The sequence below is a fragment of the Oryzias latipes genome, chromosome 1 (genome assembly GCF_002234675.1).
Source record: "Oryzias latipes chromosome 1, ASM223467v1".
NCBI classification, from domain to species: Eukaryota; Metazoa; Chordata; class Actinopteri; order Beloniformes; family Adrianichthyidae; genus Oryzias; species Oryzias latipes.
Window position 1 is genome coordinate 22,787,566 of NC_019859.2, and position 19,315 is coordinate 22,806,880.

The 19,315-nt window shown below is 40.8% G+C and overlaps 1 protein-coding gene across 1 annotated transcript in view; it reads left to right on the plus strand.

Annotated features, from left to right (window-relative positions):
- Positions 1–16,572, plus strand: part of LOC101174727 (protein tweety homolog 3) — a 31,938-nt gene extending 15,366 nt beyond the window's left edge. Inside the window, exons 4-15 of the mRNA XM_004066078.4 lie at positions 2,510–2,621; positions 2,711–2,931; positions 4,410–4,505; positions 4,665–4,737; positions 4,842–4,917; positions 5,958–6,013; positions 6,807–6,899; positions 6,982–7,074; positions 7,164–7,300; positions 10,245–10,415; positions 12,320–12,395; positions 14,054–16,572. Coding sequence (XP_004066126.2) covers positions 2,510–2,621; positions 2,711–2,931; positions 4,410–4,505; positions 4,665–4,737; positions 4,842–4,917; positions 5,958–6,013; positions 6,807–6,899; positions 6,982–7,074; positions 7,164–7,300; positions 10,245–10,415; positions 12,320–12,395; positions 14,054–14,188 — 1,339 coding nt within the window. The 3' untranslated portion in view covers positions 14,189–16,572. The remainder of the gene's footprint in view (positions 1–2,509; positions 2,622–2,710; positions 2,932–4,409; positions 4,506–4,664; positions 4,738–4,841; positions 4,918–5,957; positions 6,014–6,806; positions 6,900–6,981; positions 7,075–7,163; positions 7,301–10,244; positions 10,416–12,319; positions 12,396–14,053) is intronic.
- Positions 16,573–19,315: the final 2,743 nt, after the last annotated feature.

Consider the following 19,315-nt stretch of genomic DNA (forward strand, 5'->3'; position numbering starts at 1 on the left):
GGGTAAAGAATTTTAAAAGGGTTAAGGGAGTTTTTTATATATATACAGCTACTGTCAACTACTGTCGCTGTCATGCTGCATTTGGGTTCTTATGCAAGGAGTATAGCCTAATGTAAAAACAAGAGCAGTGTTTTTTTACATTACAGATTAATTTTACTGTTTTTTTAAGTAATTCCTAATCTTACAATATTCCTCTCTCACAATTGCAACGTGTTACGTCAGACCTGTCAACTTTTTTAGTTGATTTATTTCTTGCAAAACTTGCAGAAGGAGAACCGTGTAATATCAATGTATTTCAGGGGGGGTGATGTGGTGTAAAAATGACTGCCTATGATATTGGGAACGTTTTGTAAAGTAAAAGCACCAGACAACCACTTGGGGAAAGGGAAAATATTAGGAACAGCGGGCTAAAACAATTCACCAATTATATAAGGCAGGTTAAAATGCTCTACCTGTCCTACAACAGGAAAAAAGAACTGAACAAACTTATTCGGATATCATAACCATTTAAATGAAAGTATTATGGTTAAGGAAGCTTAACAATAAAAAAAATGGGCTCGTCAGGTTTTCAGTTGAAAGGTTGAAAAGTCGCAGAGAACAAGCAGAAAAAAATTCTAATATCTAGCATTTTTCTTCATTGTTGATGCCTTTGGGTCTCCACTTTGAACAAAAACATTTTGGATAGTTAACCTGTTGAAATAAACATGAAATGAACTTGTAAAGTCTAAACTAAAAAAATCAGTTGTAATGCATTATGCTATAGTTTCATTATGTTACTGTAATACATCACTTTTGTTGTGAGTTACTCCCAACACGGAACATGGGGCATATAACACAACTACAAAAACATTCACTTGGTTGAATATTTATATTTATATAAATTGCAAGATTCAGCTCAGTTGTAATATGTTATAATAGAGTTTTGTAATATTGATATATTTGTGCCTTATCCTGCCAATAATACAGTGTTGTATTATTAGCAGGACTGGTGGTTAGCGCTCTTGCCTCACAGCAAGAAGGCCCCCGGTTCAAGTCTGGGCTGGAGGACCCGAAACAGAACATCAATGGGGGACCTTTCTGTGTGGAGTTTGCATGTTCTCCCCGTGCATGCGTGGGTTCTCTCTGGGGTCTCCGGCTTCCTCCCACCGTCCAAAAAAATGCTTAAGTGTGAGTGTGATGCCCTGGGACAGACTGGTGACCTGTCCAGGGTGTCCCCTGCCTTCGCCCACAAGTGGCTGGGATAGACTCCAGCAGCCCCGTGACCCCAAAAGGGATAAAACGGTAGAAAATGAATGTTATTATTATTTTTAAATCTTGAATGATTTATGTGAATTATGTAAGCATTAACAAGTATCTTAATAATATAATAATAATGCATTAAAATAGAACAATTGCTCAGTAGTTCTGTTTAGTCCTTGCTTTTGAGCCAAAGCTGTTTTGTTGTGTCTTGAATTTTCTACATGTCACTAGAATACATTTACCGTCTGATTTGGAGAACTGCTGCTGGATGCACTTTGTTATGTCTGAAGAAAGGCTTTTTGAATCCAGTCAGAAATGGACAGACTGGTTCAGTAATATTTGTATGTTTGACTTCAAAACTGTCTTTCTCATCAAAGCAGCTGGATCTCTGAATAGTCTCATGATCTGAGCTGCTGGCTCAGGAACTAAAGACAGTTTAGAAGATCAGAAAGTTTGCAGGAGTAAGAATCTGTAAAAGTCACGAGGGAAAAAAAAGTGTGACAGAAAACAGACAATAATAAATCACAGAAAAGTATATAAAAAAAAGATAAACTAAAAGGTAAAAATAATGAAGAAGAGTACTGATATGACATGATGAAACATTATTATTCCCACAGATTGATATTAGCTGTGTTTCTTTCCTGTATTTTGTTTTCCAACCTCATTGGAAACCTCTAAATCCGCATGCATCATAAAAGCACTTGCAACATGGGTTAGTTTACAGATGTAATGGTTTGGAATGAATTGGCTTAACAACAGCTATAAATCTCTCTTTCAGAGTCTGTCTACTATGGTGTTGTTGCGGTAGAGCATCATCAGTGCAGGGAGTACAGTTCTACTGACAAACACACAGGAGGAGGCAGCCCAGCTCCCACAGGATGATGGGAAAGGATGTGCGGATTTAAAGTGGTTAAACAGAAGAGGGAAAAAAATGACTGTTTGGGGGGGAAATGACCCCAGATTTAGTGGCATGGAGGGCTTTGTGTGAATTTTGGGGCTGCAGGATAGAGGGATTGTTGTGTTGTGACCCAATTATTGTGTGTGCTGTGGGTATATGTGTGTGTGTGAGCATCCTTGTGGGGGTTGTCTGTTGGCCTGGGGTGCTTTGGGGACAATAAATGAATTAAGAGCTCAGTGCCGTATGCTGTTATCAAAGAAAACCAAACACTTGTCGATCAAATGTCAGTTTGTATGTAAACAAAGATTATCGTTATCATCCACCTGACAGGGAAATGTAACATTTGGTTCCTGTTGTTTTCTTTGCCTCAAGTGCCGGCATCGCTGTGGGATTCTATGGAAATGGGGAGTCAAGCGATGGAGCCACTCGACTGGCCTACTCTCTTCGTCATGCCAACCGTACCGTATCCGGGGTGGAAAAACTGGTAAACCATACTTTTAGAAATTATTTCTAAAAAACTTTTGAAAAAAAAGAATTGTACACTTTTGACCAACACCTTTGATTTCTCTGTAGGTCTCAGACAGTGCCCTAGCCTTAAACCAGACAGTGGAGGAGAACTTGGTCCAGTTAGAAACGGCCTTCCAGGATCAGACGGACTACGTGTCCATCGTTCAAAAAGTGCAGGGTCAGCTGGACGAACTGGTGAGGCTGATGGTGGACGTTCCCTTCTGGTCAAACACGGAAATCTCACTGGAAGACCTGGCCCGGAAAACAGAGGCCTTTGACTTTTACAGGTGGGTATGAGGGTACACACAAATGGATCATAAACATAGAAACAGAAAAAGAGGGGACACCTCTGGTCTCCAAACGGCCAAATGTTCACTTGTACTCCTAGTAAGAGAAAAAAAATGACAGGAGAGGTTTGTCATTCAGCAAATTAAGATTATTTAGAGTATGCGGAATAATCATATATGTAGCTTTAAATGGTCAGTGGTTTAGGGAGTCATGGATTAGAAAAATGAAATATCGGGTCTTCAAGATCTCAAGAGCGAAATCTTGTTGGAAATTCTTCAAACTTGTGGAAATCTTGAAGGTTAAGCTGTCTACACAGCCAGAAAAAACATCCTGTTTTTTGGCCCAGTATCACAAGGTCTCAGAGGGACGTTGCCGCTCAACACGGTTCTGTTACCAAAGAGGGAATCGATTGCTCAAATGTGTGCAGAAAAGCTCCTGAGAGCCAAAGGATGAACTGAGTGGAAATGTCTTCTGTGCTCGAGCCAGTTCCTGTCTAAGGTTTCCTCTGGTAACACAGACATCTGTTTTTCGTGTGAGTGAGTCTTCCCAGACTCCTATCTGTGCTTGAGAGCCCATTTCATGCGTACCTTACAGGAAAAAGGGTCAAATTACTACTGATGCATTTGTATGTGTGATTAGGAAGCCCTTTTTTAGAATGGGGGAAATGTTTCTGCTCATAATGTTAGTGACTAATGGACAGACACATCCTCTATTGACATAAACGGAACCGTATATCTCCACAGATAGAGTGCCTATGCTCACCTTTGCAGGTCCTTAGTTTGCAGATGACAACTCTTTATCTTTTATTTTATTTATTGATTTAGGAGGTTACCCATTGTCCATGTTATAACTCAGTGATGCACTGTGAACACAATTAAGAGCTTAAAGCTCCACTCCAGTCATATATTTTAAAAGTGTTCCCGGTGCTCTTTAAACTAGATTATTTTATTTTTAGCCAAAAATCAAAACAACCTGTGTCTTTTTCTAGGACATAGTTATTGCAGAGCGGGAGTAGTTCCTTAGAAATTCACCTCTGAGATGTGGGCGGGACTGTTGCCTGCTGCCTTCATTACCCAGCGTACCATCCAGACCTGATCTTCTGTTTGCTGACCCTGTTTCAGACTCTGTTAGCTTGCCGCCTGCACCCAATCTCTCCTGGATCCTGACTACTCTAGTATCCTGTCTGAAGCTCCCATGCTCATCATTGACCCCTGACTGTCTGACCCTGATTTAGTTTTGTGGACTTTTAGCTGTGCTACTAAAACCTGCTGCAATTGGATCCAGCCGTCTGCCTGTTTGGTGACAGTTGGCTTAGAGCTCCTCCATTATCTGAAAAATGTCACAAGAACATGTTAAAAACACCCAAAACACAATTTTAATCATTGTTGGCCTTGAATCACCAAAGTAGTGCATTTTTTAACTTCTAAGTTGTGTTTCGTGCATTCGTGTAAATCCCTGGTTGTTTCTGTTTTTACAGGTGGCTGGGTTACCTTGGCTTGCTGCTGTTTGATGTACTCATTTGTCTGCTGGTTCTATTTGGTCTGATCCGCAACTCTAGAAGCACCCTGATTGGGTAGGTTACACAGAGTCATTCCCCGAATCTGCTTCTATTGGACAATCCACCTTCCAGCTCTTAGCTTCTTTTTTACTGACCATGTGTGATACAGATCACATGGAAGGAGCACAGGCCGGATTTTCCTTTGAATAACTTGAATGCGTCTGTGTTCTGTAGAGTGTGTTTCCTCGGGGTTCTGACTTTGATCATCAGCTGGGGTTCTCTGGGCCTGGAATTGGCTGCTGCTGCTGTAAGTGTAACCACGGCAACGTGGCAGAGCTCTCTGCTCTCTGGCAATGATGTAATCCCTACGCTCTTGAGTGTGCATTCACTGTGTGGTTACCCTTTTTACAGTCAGCCAGCGACTTCTGTGTTTCACCGGATACTTACATCACCACGGTAACCAAAGAAAATGCTGTCATCAACCAAGGTAGGGAGAAAAAATTGTGCGACCAGTCGCTGCAGCCCCATCTCTTGCAAAGTGTCAGCCAAAACCAAAGAGATACATTTACATTTAAACATTTTTGGTTTCCATAAATTGAAATCTGTTTTTCAATTCATGAAAGCTTGCTGTGCCTGAAGGGACGTGCCAAAAGGAGACAAAACAAACATATAGTAAAGCAATGGTAGTCATTTGACTTAACCAAATTCTGCTAAATAATACAAATAAAATACAATAAACCCCAAATAGAGAGTTCAATCTTCAGCCAGTTTTATTGCTTCTATTTTTAGACGTGTGTGTGTCGGCGTGTGCATCCACTGGGACTGACTTTGACTGACACCAGAGGATCTGAAAGCTCCTTGTCTTTCTTTGCTGACTGCAGTGCATCAGCAGTCTTGTTTACACAATTCCCTGTTCTTGCTCTCCCTCTCTGTGGGTTTTGAAAACCATGAACACATTTTTGGTATTTACGTTTGTTGCCTCTCTACTCACTTGGAAAACTATTCATTTACAGATGAATAAGTGGCTGAAAGAACAGGACTTGCTTTAAGAACAAGTCTGAATAAAAATGACGCTTTCAGAATGGTGGTTTTGAATGGGATCTAGTTTTCTGTCAGCATGTACTTTTAGAATCATATGATGCTCACACAGCAACTAATCTTTTATGGTAGCCAAAAATCACCATGAGAAAATTGTGATTGTTACCTTGAATAACTCAAACTGAAGTAGGAGTCAGAGTTGTGCTGAATCAAAGACTTCCAAATTGTTCTTATCAATGAAAGCACAACACATAATATCCCTATGAAAACTAACAACAGACCTTACGTGGTTCTGTAATACCTTTTTAAAATGGAATAACCTATAGGAGGAGATTTCGCAATGATACATTTTGATTTCTCAAAATGTTTTTGAATTCAGAAAGAAAACCAAAAATCACTACACTGTTGTCAGGCACAACTTTAATAAAGGTATGTGTTAGATGGAAAATATAATGCAATAATCCTTCTGATTTATTGGTATATTTCCAGATATTCTTCAATATTACCTGAAGTGCAGCTCTGGACAAGTTAACCCTTTCCAACAGGTAATTTTTGTTTCCCAGTTTGCTACAAATCTGTTTTCTTTGTACCAAGCAGATAAATTCAATTGTCATTTTCTAAAAACTAAAACCTGAGTCACAACTGCCCTTACAGGCAGATACGGGCTGTCTGTGGGTGAAAACTGGACAACTCTGCAAGTAGGAAATATCTAAGTTGTAGACTGCTCTATCAGCCCATTGCGTGAACAGGTTCATGCACATTTCTTTTACGCCATGCTGTGGGCGTAGTGAGCACTTAAACAACACGCAAGGGGAAGTAGGTGAGATGCAGGTACGCTGTATGGATTTTTCCTTTTTTCAATCTTCCCGAACCCTGCAGACTGCACAAGGACCCGTCAAACACAGTGTGTGCGGGCGAAGTAGGGGCACTTAGGTGTCACGTGCACACCACGTGCACGCAGCATTTGCACATGGTCAGTAAGGAGCCAGTACTCGCACCTTACTAACGCCTGGACCGTGGCATAAAGGACATCGTAGAGCAGCATCACCTGTACGTCATAAGTGTGTGTAACGTACATTATCCTTACACATGCTTCATGAAAAACCTACCACACACACGACAATGGTACGTTCCAGTTTCATGATGTCCCTTAACACACCTGCGCTGCCCTTAAAATGCAGCTGCACCTGTCTACGACCCTCTACGGGAGCAGACAACCCAAAAATCCACAGCACCTGCAGGGGTCATGTGACCAAGGCAAAAGGAATCAAACAGAAAACAAATGCAAGCCTAATTTTTATTTTTATTTTGTGTGTGTCTATTTTTTGTGCTTTGCAGAGGCTGTCAGGCAGCCATAAAGCATTGGTGGAGATGCAGGATGATGTGGCAGAGCTACTGAGATCCGCCACACGTGATTATGCCAACACTAAGGTGTGTGTTGGTGTGGTTGTGCCTGCGGTGCTCCTGGGATTTTTAAAGCCTGCCTGTATAACACCTTTTGTTGTGTCTGCAGGAGAGTCTTGAACAAATCCAGTCTGTTCTGAATTCTACTGAGGTGGGTCTGCATCAGCTGACTGCTCTGGTGGACTGTCGCAGCCTTCACATGGTGAGCTTTTTTTTTTTTCTGTCTTGCTGATCAAAGTCCTCCAGTCTCCATTTTGATGTTGTTGTTTTTGTGCGTGCTTATCCTCCCAGGACTACGTCCAGGCGTTAACCGGGCTGTGTTATGACGGGGTGGAGGGGCTCATTTACCTGGTTCTCTTCTCTTTTGTCACCGCTCTGATGTTTTCCTCTATTGTGTGCAGTGTGCCACACACCTGGCCCAACAAGAGGTAACACAGGCTAATGTCACACCTTCCTCACGCACAAATTGTCATCAGTGTGGTGTGGCTCAACTTAACTCTATTTTTGAGAACAGAACTAGGTTTTTTAGGTGTTGCCTTGAGACTTTTCTCATGGCAATGAGAACTTTCCATAGAGACAGTAGAAAAGTCAGTCACTGATAAAGCTACAGGCTGGAGTACTAAATTACAGAAGAAAAGTATCATTTGAAGCCTGACGGAGTACATTTGTGTGTGAGCAGAGAGCTGATGAAGCTGACTGTGGACTAAAGTCCTCAGGGCTGCTGAAACGCACACAGTGCAGCGTGCACTTGATTAGTTTATGTTTTCTGCATTTAAAGTCCCACTCTAATCAGGTTTTGTTCTGTTTTTAAAGCGTTCACAGTGGCTTTTGAATATGATTTGGCAGTTTTTAGCCAAAATTCCCCCAAACTGCAGAGCGGCAGTAGTTCATTAGAAATTTGCCTCGGAGTTGTGGGCGGGACCAATGGCACAGAGTGGCCCCCCTTCCTCTCCCCATTGCGGAGCAGAGCAGGGAGCTTGTGGCCCACCCAGTGTATTTTCTACATCACAAATACCATATTTTTCCACACCATAAGGCGCTTTTAAAAACCTTAATGTTTTTCACCTGATAGTCCAGAGGGCCTTATATATGGATTAGTTCTTGATGTCAATTACCAAAAGTGCACAGTGCTCTGTCAAAAACCTCAGTCTGGGTTTTTATAGTAGTTGCAAACAAGTTAAGTTGTTATTGGGATTATGCTAAAGCGGCTAATGTGTAGCGGTGTCAGACTGGTTTTTTTTTTATGTCACAGTAATGTTTTTTTGTGTGTTTTTTTACGTGTTGGGAGTTACAGGTGTTGCGAATACGCCAACACGGCTAAGATGGCTAAAGTGTGGCGTGTGACAAACAAATTCTAGAGTTACTGTGAACAAAATGGATAAAGTCTGACAGACTCAGGGACTTATCTTCGACTCTTCTCCCTCTCTAAATGTGCCTTATAATTCGGTGTGCCTTATATTTGAAAATAGACCATTCATCCTCTTGGAATTGAATGCACCTTATTGTCCGAAAAATACGGTAAGATCTTTTTCGAACAGCTATTTTTTTTTCATTTGCTTATGCGATTTGCATAAAGAAATGCACAGAAATGCTATTTTTATTTTATTTTTTCTTTATATATGTCCCCCCATCATGAGTAAAATGCCCCAAGAACATGTTAAAAACACCAAAAAACCCTATTTTCGTCAGAGTGGGTCTTTAAGATGGAAGTAAGGTTGCGTTAAGCCACACCCCCCCCAGAGGAAAAGAAACACAAAATACACCTGAATGTCTTAAAATGATGTGTGCACTTTTGAAAACTTCTGTCTGTAACATTTCCCAGTGATTGTGTGACTGAATTTAGAGACTAAAAAATGTAAAGAATCCACTTGGTGCTCATGCATGCCATTACTCTGCTTGTGTTCAACTCCTAAACTTTTGTATCTTTCCATGTGTCTTCCTGTTACTACATCCATGGAGCTTTCTCTTGTTTTTATCATGTATCCGTAGCTCTCCCAGTTTGATTCCCTTCTATCTTTGGCTTTCTCTTTTTCGTTCATTGACTTGGAGCAGCTGTATTGTCTTAGACAATATGTCACCACACATCTTTTTTTCTGTGCCCCACTTCCTCCTTCTGTTTCTTCCCCTTCCTACTTTCTACCCTGTCCTGATTTGGAAAAGCTTGGGGCTTCAGTCAATTATGCTGGATACTGAAGAAAATTAAAGGAGATGATCAATAAATAAAGCCACGAAAACACCTTTTCGTATGTCCACATAATGTAAATCCACAGATTGCAGGAACATTGATTTGGAAGGTAAAACAGCTGTTAAAATAGAGTTTAATGTTTGTCTCCTTTGGGGTTGAAATATAGACCGACAGTGACCCTGGATTTAAGAAGAAATCCATCTCACTGCCTTTTCTGCTGGCTGTGCTGCAGCATTTTACTCTTTTAATGTGTTGCAGTCTTCAGAATTATTTGAAGGAGGCAAACATCTCCCCCCTGGTGGTCACATGAAGACACAACATCTTCAACTCTGATGTCTTTCTGACATAAATACAAGGAACCAGGCTTCAATAAACCCTTTCCCGGGAAAAAAATCCCTCAAATACTTCATTGTTCATTTTTGGAAAGCTTTCACAAAAACAATTGCTAGATTTAATAAAACAATCAACTTACTTCATAACCATTCCCGACATGACAGGATTGATTGTTCACAGCAAAAGATCATTGTTCTTGCCTGTAGCCAGAGATCCAACTTCCAAATCAGCACATCTTTTTGATGCCTCATTTAGTTACATTGCTGGCCGTTTTATTTCCTTCTTTTTTGAATCTTTTTTTTCTGAAAATGGTTTTCTCAGTTCAGCCATGGTGTATCCTTTTTTTTTGCTTTATGCTTTTGCTTTAAGTTTCATTAAGAACACAGTGATGATTAAAAACCCTTAGGTTTGATGTGGAAGCAGTTAGTTCTGATCCTTGGAGCACAGCAGGGGTGAATGCATGAAAACCTGACTGCATGTTTCCACCTTATGATGTTGTTTTGATCATTGGAGCAGGTGTTTGTCATTCGAAGACATGCAGGAGTTTCAGTAAAGTTTACGCGTCCTCTGGATTCCCTTGCAGTGAACTCCTCTGTTGACGAATGCTGCCGTTCCTCCTTGTTGAACTGCTTTGAGTCTTGAGGCATGGCCTTACCGCGTCCTTTGTACCTTTGAGGCTCCTGATGTGACAAGTACACTTTCCCTCTCCTAACCTCCTCTTCAACCACTTGTTTACGCTCTTTTGTCTCTCTCGGATCTCCCCTCCCTCTACCCTGTCCCTTCTGTCCATCACGCTCTCTCTTGCTCCCGCCTTAACCCCCACCCCACCCCCCCACCCCCTTGGCCAATTGAAGGACGGATGAGGAGGACGGAGAGGACGAGTCGGGTGCCTCACGCGGTGTGCACGATAACCTGTACCGCGTTCACATGCCTAGTCTCTACAGCTGTGGCTCCAGCTACGGTAGCGAAGCTAGCCTGCCCGCTACAGCACACACTGTCAGCAATGCCCCCGTCACTGAATACATGTGAGTTAGCTGCATGCTGGCCGGACCAGCACACCGCCTGCAACCGCTAGATGATGCTTCTCCCCACAGGCCAGAACAGTAGCAAAGCCATATTTACTGCCTATAATCTGATCTGTAAGAACGTTTTGTGTTTATGGATGGCAAAGCCTTTTGTTAAGTTACGTTTGTTATTCAGATTTGAAACTAGGTCTCCTTTTTTCTGTTATTAGAAAATGTCTGCGTGCTTTTTTAGTAGCCTGAACTTTAATGCGCTATAGGTATTTGTCCTAAATTAGAGATGAGAATGTGCAGACTTGCATAGAAAAAGGGAATTCGAGGAGATTTAACAGTTTGTTCCGAGAGTGACAGAAAAGAAAAGACCATATTTAACAGGATTCAGCCATTAAATGCTCGATTTGAAACTTTGAAGCCCGTGACGGCGTTGAAAGTTTGTTAACTTTGTGTTTCCGTTAGATCCTTAGTAATTTCGTTTTGGCTAAATAAAATAAATAAAAAAGTTGAGTTTGGTTTGTTTTAAAAGAGAACTGCAGATTGACCTTTTAAAAAGTGCTTTTTGCTGTGTGATCAGATGGACAAATTCGGTTAGTTATGGTGGCCCTGAAATGCAAATCACACCAACAAATCATACAGCAAAAAGACAGCAAAACAAACAATAAAACAACACGACATTTCAGAAACCAAAACACAATTCCAAAAAGATGAAACGAAATATAAATGAAATGTTTCTAAAAACAAAAATAATTTCCAGAAATCTAAAGGAAATGTTAAAAAAAACAAAACACAAAAAGAAAGCAGAAAAGGTACTAGGGACGATGGGACATTGCTGATTGGATGATGACGTTTGATTTTGGATGATTGAGTTTTCCAAAAGCGTCTTTGGTGTCCGCACACTAATGAAGGTTTTAGGATAAGTACGGAGCACATCCACTGTTGCTTCATGCCAAATGATGGACAAACGTCATCATCCAATCAGAGATTGTCCGATGGTTTCACATTTTGTTTCATGCTTTAACATTTCGTTTCTGCAAATTTTTTTTTTTTTTGACCAAAATGTAAATGCAAACGGAAAAGGTAGGCACTATGGGACAATCTCTGATTGGATAATGATGTTTGTCCATGAATTCATCTGAAAGTTATTTGGCATGAAGCAATACGTGGTATCATCATCCAATCAGGAATGTCCCATAGTCCCTACCTTTCCTGGTGTCTTATTGTGGTTCATTTGGATTTCTGGAAATTACTTTTGTTCTCTGAAGCATTTCATCTTAATTTCCGTTTATTTTTTTTGGAAATATCCTTATTTGTTTTAAAATTATTATTATTTAGTTTGCTTTTTAAAGCGTCATTAAGATTGACATTTTTTACGTTGAGTGATTTGTCTGTGTGATTTGCACTTCAGGGCCACCTAGTTAGTTAGTTTTCCAAAAAGGGTTAGTTGTACAATTTAATAAATAATTTTCTGTCATTTACCTCGGAATGTTGTTTTGATCAATGATCAATCTTGTTCTGATGGCTGATCCATCCTTTTTTTTTACAATATTAGCTTTTATTAACAAATTGATTGAAAACCATATTTAGAATGTCAAAGTTTGCATTTAAATTTTTAAACATTCAAATTTATTTATTAGTTAGTTAGATTCTTGTCATGTGTCTCCTTAAATTAGTTCCTTAGGCTAGTTTCTTGCGGCTCCTCACACTGATAAGTTTTCTTTTTGTGTTGTTTTTTTTTAAACATGTCTTTTAGCAACAGAGCCTTAATCTGCAGTGAGTCAGGGTTTAACATCCTTCCATTGTGGAGACTTTTCTGAGTTAGACTTTTGTTGAACTCAGGAGGAGAAACAGGAACTGATCAACCATCAGCAGCAGGGTGACCAAACGCAGTAACCTCTTATTCTGTAACGCAGGAGCCAGAACGCAAACTTTCAGAACCCCCGGTGTGAGAACACCCCCTTGATTGGCAGAGAGTCCCCTCCACCCTCTGTAAGTGCATACTTTTTAGCATACTCTCTCCCTCCGTGATCTTCCAAAACCCACTGAATAGCTGGAAGATGAACAGCCCCACAGAGATGGCTTTCAGTAACGAGACTGTCCAAAGCATGCTGGGAAGAATTGACCTGGCCATCTCTGATGTCTCATGGCATGCTATGTGTGGAGATTGGAAGGTGGTCCTCTGTCCCAACAGCACCCACCAGTGTCCTCTGTGTTCACAATAGTCCGTGACGGTGGATTGCCTTCACAAAGGTCATTTTGGCAGCCGGGGATGACTGGAAGCCTGTCTCTCAAGGATTTGCTCTGGCTTCTAAATGGGGGGGGGGGGGGGGGGGGGGTTAGCTCTAATAAGTGAGGTGGTTGTGTCTCGTAGCGCTTTAGGTTGGCCTCTATTTCTGATGTAAGGAGTTTAGTTGATTGAGTGGTTTGTGGGTCAAGTTTACAAAACAACACATTCTTCAGCAGAAACGTGGAACCGACGGTTGTGGCTCCAACAAGGGGTCGTGTGGCCTAATCTTCTGAATATGTTCTTTCCTCGTGCAGTTTCTGCAAATTGCACTAAAAACTGGACCAGTTGATTACGTAACAGCATCATTCAGATGCTTTTTTTGTTTTGTTTTGGACTCTAAAGTTACGTACACACCAGGCATGTGTGCCCCGTTCAAAAACACGCTGAACGTGGTTTTTTTTAATGTTGCCGCCCGATACCATCGCATATACTCACATTTGGAAGAGGCTTGGTTGGCTTGGTCACATCTCGTCAATCTGGCTCCAGATGTTTTCTTACACAGCTCTATTCCGATATATGAATGCATATTGATGTCATAAAATTCCAAAAGGGCACAAACTGCAATTATTAATCTGTCCTCCAGGGTCGATTATCAAAAGCCCAAACACAGACGTAAAAACTTGCGTAGTGATGGGTGAACATATAAGCTCTTTATTAGAAGCTGTCGCTTGAATGCGCGTCTTCGAGCCCGGTGTGAACGTAGCATCAGACTGAGCAAAACGAATGGAAGAAATTTGACTGATTCGCCCCTAAGCAAACTGGAGCCCACACCTCTGAAGCTCCTGCTCCCTCCCTCCTGTTTCTTCTTTGTGTCTATGTGTACATCTTCTGGTCGAGGTGTATGTTGTCCCATGTTTCTGTTCCCTGCCACCTTTTACCATCAAACAGCCGCAGTGGCACTCCACTGCTCCATCGTTAATGAGCCAAAAAGAAGACAAAATAAAACGTCTGAACCTCACAGAACCATCAGCCAGTCTTCTGCTGAGCTGCTCCTCTCTGGAGACCAGAGGCCTCCCACTCTAACTACCTAGTTGCTCACTACAGACCACTAACTCCCTACCAGGCTAACCTTCTACATCAGAACTAGAGCACTAACTATGAATGGACCACATCCTCTAATCCACCATAACATCACCCGGGAATAATCAGCTCATAAATGATGACTGGCTGCTGTAGTAAACCCCTGGCTGTCCAAATGACTGGTCACAGTCTTTCTACCCATCTGTAATCTATCAATCTGTCTGTCCATCTATCAATCTCCATGTCTGAATAATGCTTAATCGTCCTCCGTCTACGCTTTCTTTGTCTCCCTTTTTCTGTCTCTACTTCCTGTCTTCCTGTGTGTTTCCTGTCTCTTTAGTACACCTCCAGTATGAGAGCAAAGTACCTCGCCACCAACCGACCGGACCAGAACCGACGCTCCGTTCCCAACGACCAACTGGATCCTGCTAGTCGGCCCCACGCCGCCGCCAGACCACAATCCTCGGTTCACTAGAAAACTCTCTGTCCCCGGCACTGCCTCGAGCCAGTTCTCACAGCCAAAAGCAAGATCCAACACAAGCACTGAAGACCGCAGTGCTTTTGAGCACCAGGCCGGAACCAACAACCACAGCAAATGACTGCACTTTGACCGCCAACTTTCCTCCAGAGGACTGTTTCCTCTCTCCGTGGATCGTCCCGTGTTCCCACTGTAGCTTCTTCATCCAGCTAGATCAGAGAAGCTGCACACGAGCGAGGCACCTGGGCTGTGCTCCACTTGGGAACACTGAAATCCACACACACACAACTTACACACACACACACACACACACTTACGCTGTACAGAGCTGTAAATATCAAACATGTGCTTTATTCATGAAAAGTAGACTGTTGATTCTTTACTGGTAATGTGGTGTGCTGTGTTTATCTTGGAAATTCTTTGCTGTATTTCTCACACAAACACACACAACACACACACACCATCTGACAGATCGACTAACTGATTACTCATGCTTATAAATATTGAGCCAGTGAATCACAAAAGCCATGTTTTAGGTAGAAATGAACTGTGCCACCACGCTCACATTCCTTCTTAACATTAGCTTCGTCGTCTAACTTTCATACTGTGAGCTCCAGCTTGATCTGCACTTAACACACTCACACAGTCTGCGTTGAAAAAGGCGCTTTTGAGCGGGATCCAGGAATCCCGTCGTCAAACAACTTTTATTTTCCAAGTCGAGGGACATGAGAAGGGTCAACCTGTGCCAAAAAAACTGAAGAATGAAATGACTCGACTCGATCTGCCTCCACGCCTCCCTGAAGGGAGAGAGGGGAAACTTGCATGGATGTTCTATTCCTCTCTTTGACTCATCAAGACAAAGAAAAGATACACATAAAGGGAAGCTCTGGACTGATCATTGTGACTAAACATTAGTCAGGTGCTAAATGAAGTTGTCAAATGTCCAGGACTGAGAGGAACAGTTTTTGTTACTCTGGATTTTTTTTTTCCTGTTCAAAATCGTATGTGAATCTAGGTAGTAGAAATAAAAAGACAGAAGCGTTCCTTTTTACCTGAACGGAGGCATTGCATTACAAGTTCCATGAAAGTTTTTTTTATTATTATATCATCAATTTGATACTGTGACCACTTCAGTTTTTCCGTTTGTGTTGTGTTGGCGTGTCTTTCCTTTTGTACTTTTTAAAAGAAAATCTGTTTACCTTGGATTTCATAGATTTTCCCTCAACTCCAATCCACAAGCACAAATTCTGTTGAAGAAGACTCTACAGGAGTTGGTAAAACATACTGCCTGTGACACTGCCAGTGTTTTTTCCTCACTGGGAAACTTTGTACAGTGTAAAAAAAGAGCAAAAGATCAGTAGTTGTGAACCTGTGTGTGAGACATCACCGCAGCGTGATAGGCTCTTCGCTCTATCTCAGTGTTTACTCTTTGGGACTACAATGTATTAGGTGTGTGACTGGCATCAACGCACACATGTACAGTATGTTCACTCCAACATGCCATACAGTCACACGCATACACACCTAAAAAGCTTTCATGCTTTTTTTTTTGTTTTTACTGTTTACATTCACATTTAGAGCTGCATAGCTGCACGTCACTGATTTGCATTGTGGGTAATGTAGTTCATAATGGTAGCTTTTCACAGAAGGTCTCATTAGCTGAACGGGCAGAGCTCCACCACTCCTGGACCGCATTTTAATGGAACATAATTAATCAATGACCACTTCTCGTGCCAGCGAGACAATCTTACATGTGTGATTTTTACCAGAGACAGTTTCCATGCTGTAACAATGCTACCTATAGTCTCGTCCAGTGTTTTTCTTGCACCACTGATGCAAACAGTGTTAAGATCTGTGAGATCAGTAACTGTTTAGTGGCCTTTCATAATGTTTTTAAGCTCTTACAACACTTCATCTGAACATGTTTCTTTTTTCACCCTCTGTCTTGTTCAATTAAAAATCCAACTTTAAAGATAAAAAATGAAGCTAACTGTTTCGTAGAAGACTTACAGGCCAGAGCAGCTTTTTCTTCTCAATGGTGAATGACTCTGTTTTACATTGTTTCAGAAGCGTGATTCGGTGACGTCTGCACGTCTGTTGTATTTGATTTCTGATCTGGGAAATCTAGATCTGACGGGACAAAAGGGTCAGTAGTGGGTTTGTGCGTCTGGATTTGTGTGTTCATGGGTGAGTTGGAGTACTCAAACAAGACTTCAAATACAGATGTGTGCAGATGTGACGGACCAGCAATGTTTTCTATGGCTGTTTTTATTTTTGATGGTTCAACTAAGATATTAATGATATTCATGTCAAAACTGTTGTAATGATATTCAGCCTGGAATAAATGGTTAAAAAAAACAAATAAAAGAAACTTTAACGCACTGCTTTTACTAGTATTCTTTTACTCTTAACCCTTGTGCTATCCTATGGGGTCAAGATGACCATTGATGTGTTCTCCCTACCATGAAAAAGGTGGATAAAGGTGCAAAGATTTCATGTAATCCATGGACACCAGTGAAGATCACAAATCATTGAAGAAAAAAGGTTCAGTGCACTGTCTAGTGGGGTCTAGATGACCCAACTCCCAATGTTAAAGTGCCTAGGATAGCACAAGGGTTAAGCTGCTCATCCAAATGGAAAAAGTTTGTTTGTGTGGAGGAAAGTGTATGCAAAAAACAAAACAAGGCTAAAATATGAATTCAGTAAACTAACTTAGGCTAAGTACAACACAGGTTTACAGAATGGGTGGCAGGGGTGTGGACTTCTAACAAGTTCACCCCTGATTGGTAAGAGTGGTTACCTCAGACCGATTAGAACCAATCACTGCTTACTAACGTCGTCTGGCTCCAACATGGGAGCATCGGTATTTCGAAAAAATTGCAGCTGAATTGACCAAATTTGGTGGGAGCCTGGAATACCGGTAGGTCGTTTTCTTTGGATGAAGTCACACTTGCTCGGTCCAGTTACACAGTCAATGGTTCCAGCGGAGCTTGGTGCTGCTGTCATTGGCTAATGTGAAGAAAGTCTCAATCAGTGTTAGGAGGCGGGGTCAAAAGGCCTCCTAACACACCTGCCCCACTAGTGATGCAACGATACACTTTCATGATACACTTTCTTTACAATTCAGTTCAAAGTTTTTGTTTTGGTTCCATATATGATTTGTGCGTTGCAAAAAACAAAAAAAATTCAGAAAAACCTTTTTTATTTATTATTTTACTAATAAGCAAGTTAACATGTGTTGTGCTAAATTCAAGGATTTTTTATTTATTATTTTATTACATTACATCAAGTTATAACACTTCAAACAAATACCTAATGGTGTGCGGTAGGGATGCACCACCACAATGTGGTTCAATAGTTTTACATAACAGACTTACATTTTTATTAGAAGACTTCAGCCTACATCGTCACGGAATGGAATTAATATTTCTTCTTCGTTAATTATGCGAAATATTAATTGAAGGAACAGGTTTTATTCCAACTCAAAATCTGAAAAAAATCTTAAATACATTAAATTTATGAGACTTCAGAAGTGGATTAGCCTGCTCAAAAGCTATACAGGGCAAAAAAAACGTAATATTTTCAGTGGTAGTGTTTTATGAAGTACTTAGTAGTACTATGATTGAAGGAATGGTGATTTGCTAATTTAACCCTTGTGCTATCCTAGGCACTTTAACATTGGGAGTTGGGTCATCTAGACCCACTAGACAGTGCTCTGAACCTTTTTTCTTCAATGATTTGTGATCTTCACTGGTGTCCATGGATTACATGAAATCTTTCCACCTTTATCCACCTTTGTCATGGTAGGAATAACACGTCAATGTAAGGTTGGGGTCATCTAAGGTAGCACAAGGGTTAAGTAGAAGTCTAACCATTTATATAAAGGATTTAGTGGCAGTATTTGTTTTTCTTTATTTATTATTGAAGATGCAGAAATATGAATCAGTGATTTGAAAGAGGGGCCAGACCAGGAGCAGATACAATGAGATGTTTTGGTAATCCAACTCATAAGAGAAAGAAATAACATGGAATATGGATGGAAATGTGCTTTAAATCTGATTGAAAATTAATAGAACTTTAAAACAGAACAACTTGGAGTTTTTATTTCAAAACTGTGACTTTTTTTTCTCATTTTAGTGCCAATTTCATCAATAGGTTGATGTTCCTCAGCGAAAAATGCAAATGCTGTGTTCAAGTGTGGGATGATCGAAAAAATGACTTTCCGACTCAGAAAAACACACGAGCATAAAAAAAAAAAACAACAAACCTTCCAACATCACATGAATGGAGAATAACTTTCTGCACATAAACAGAGGTCGATTTATTTGCACCATCAATAGGGAAACCCCAGAATTACCGTGAAAATATAACATTAATTAGGATTATCAATATAATTTATTCCTGTTTGGCGAGACATATTAAATAGTGGCCGCAAATGACCCAGCGCCATAGCTGTAGTGGAGAACCGTCTCACCCTGCTAGATTTTTTTATTTCAGATTACAGGGCCCATTGCACTCAACATTGTCACTTAAACACTAATATATACGACTGAATTAATACAATGCAAACAGCCCAGGTCCTAGTTATGACAAGCCCAAATCGTTACTCTCCCCCCGCCATGCTTGAGAACTGGTGTTTGGGCATACTGTTGTGTAACAAGTGTTCTGGCCAACCCTGAGCTCTACTGCAATTCATGTCCTTTATTTCATTTTTTTTTTTAGAGAGAACTTTTTCATTCACAAGATGTGGATTAAATGTGTTTAACAACTTTGAACAATACAGTAATTTCACCCAATTTATGATGAATAACAGCACAAATTAGGTCAGGGTAGGTCAGGAAGCAGATAAGGGGCAACAGTTTTTTCCAAGGCTGTTACCATTTTTTTCTTAATACTACTGACTTTATACATCTAAAGCAGTGTGATAAGTCTCATAGAGTTCTCTTCCCACTTCTGCAGTGGTTCTGCTCACATTTGGAAATGATTAAATCTGTGCTTCTAATTTTAAGTTTATCATCCCCCCCTAGTGGTCATTCTTCTGAATGACCTTTGACTTGCAGGACTTGCAGCAATGCGGTTTTCTGCCATCATTAAGATTCAGTGCATTTCTCTAAATAGACCAGT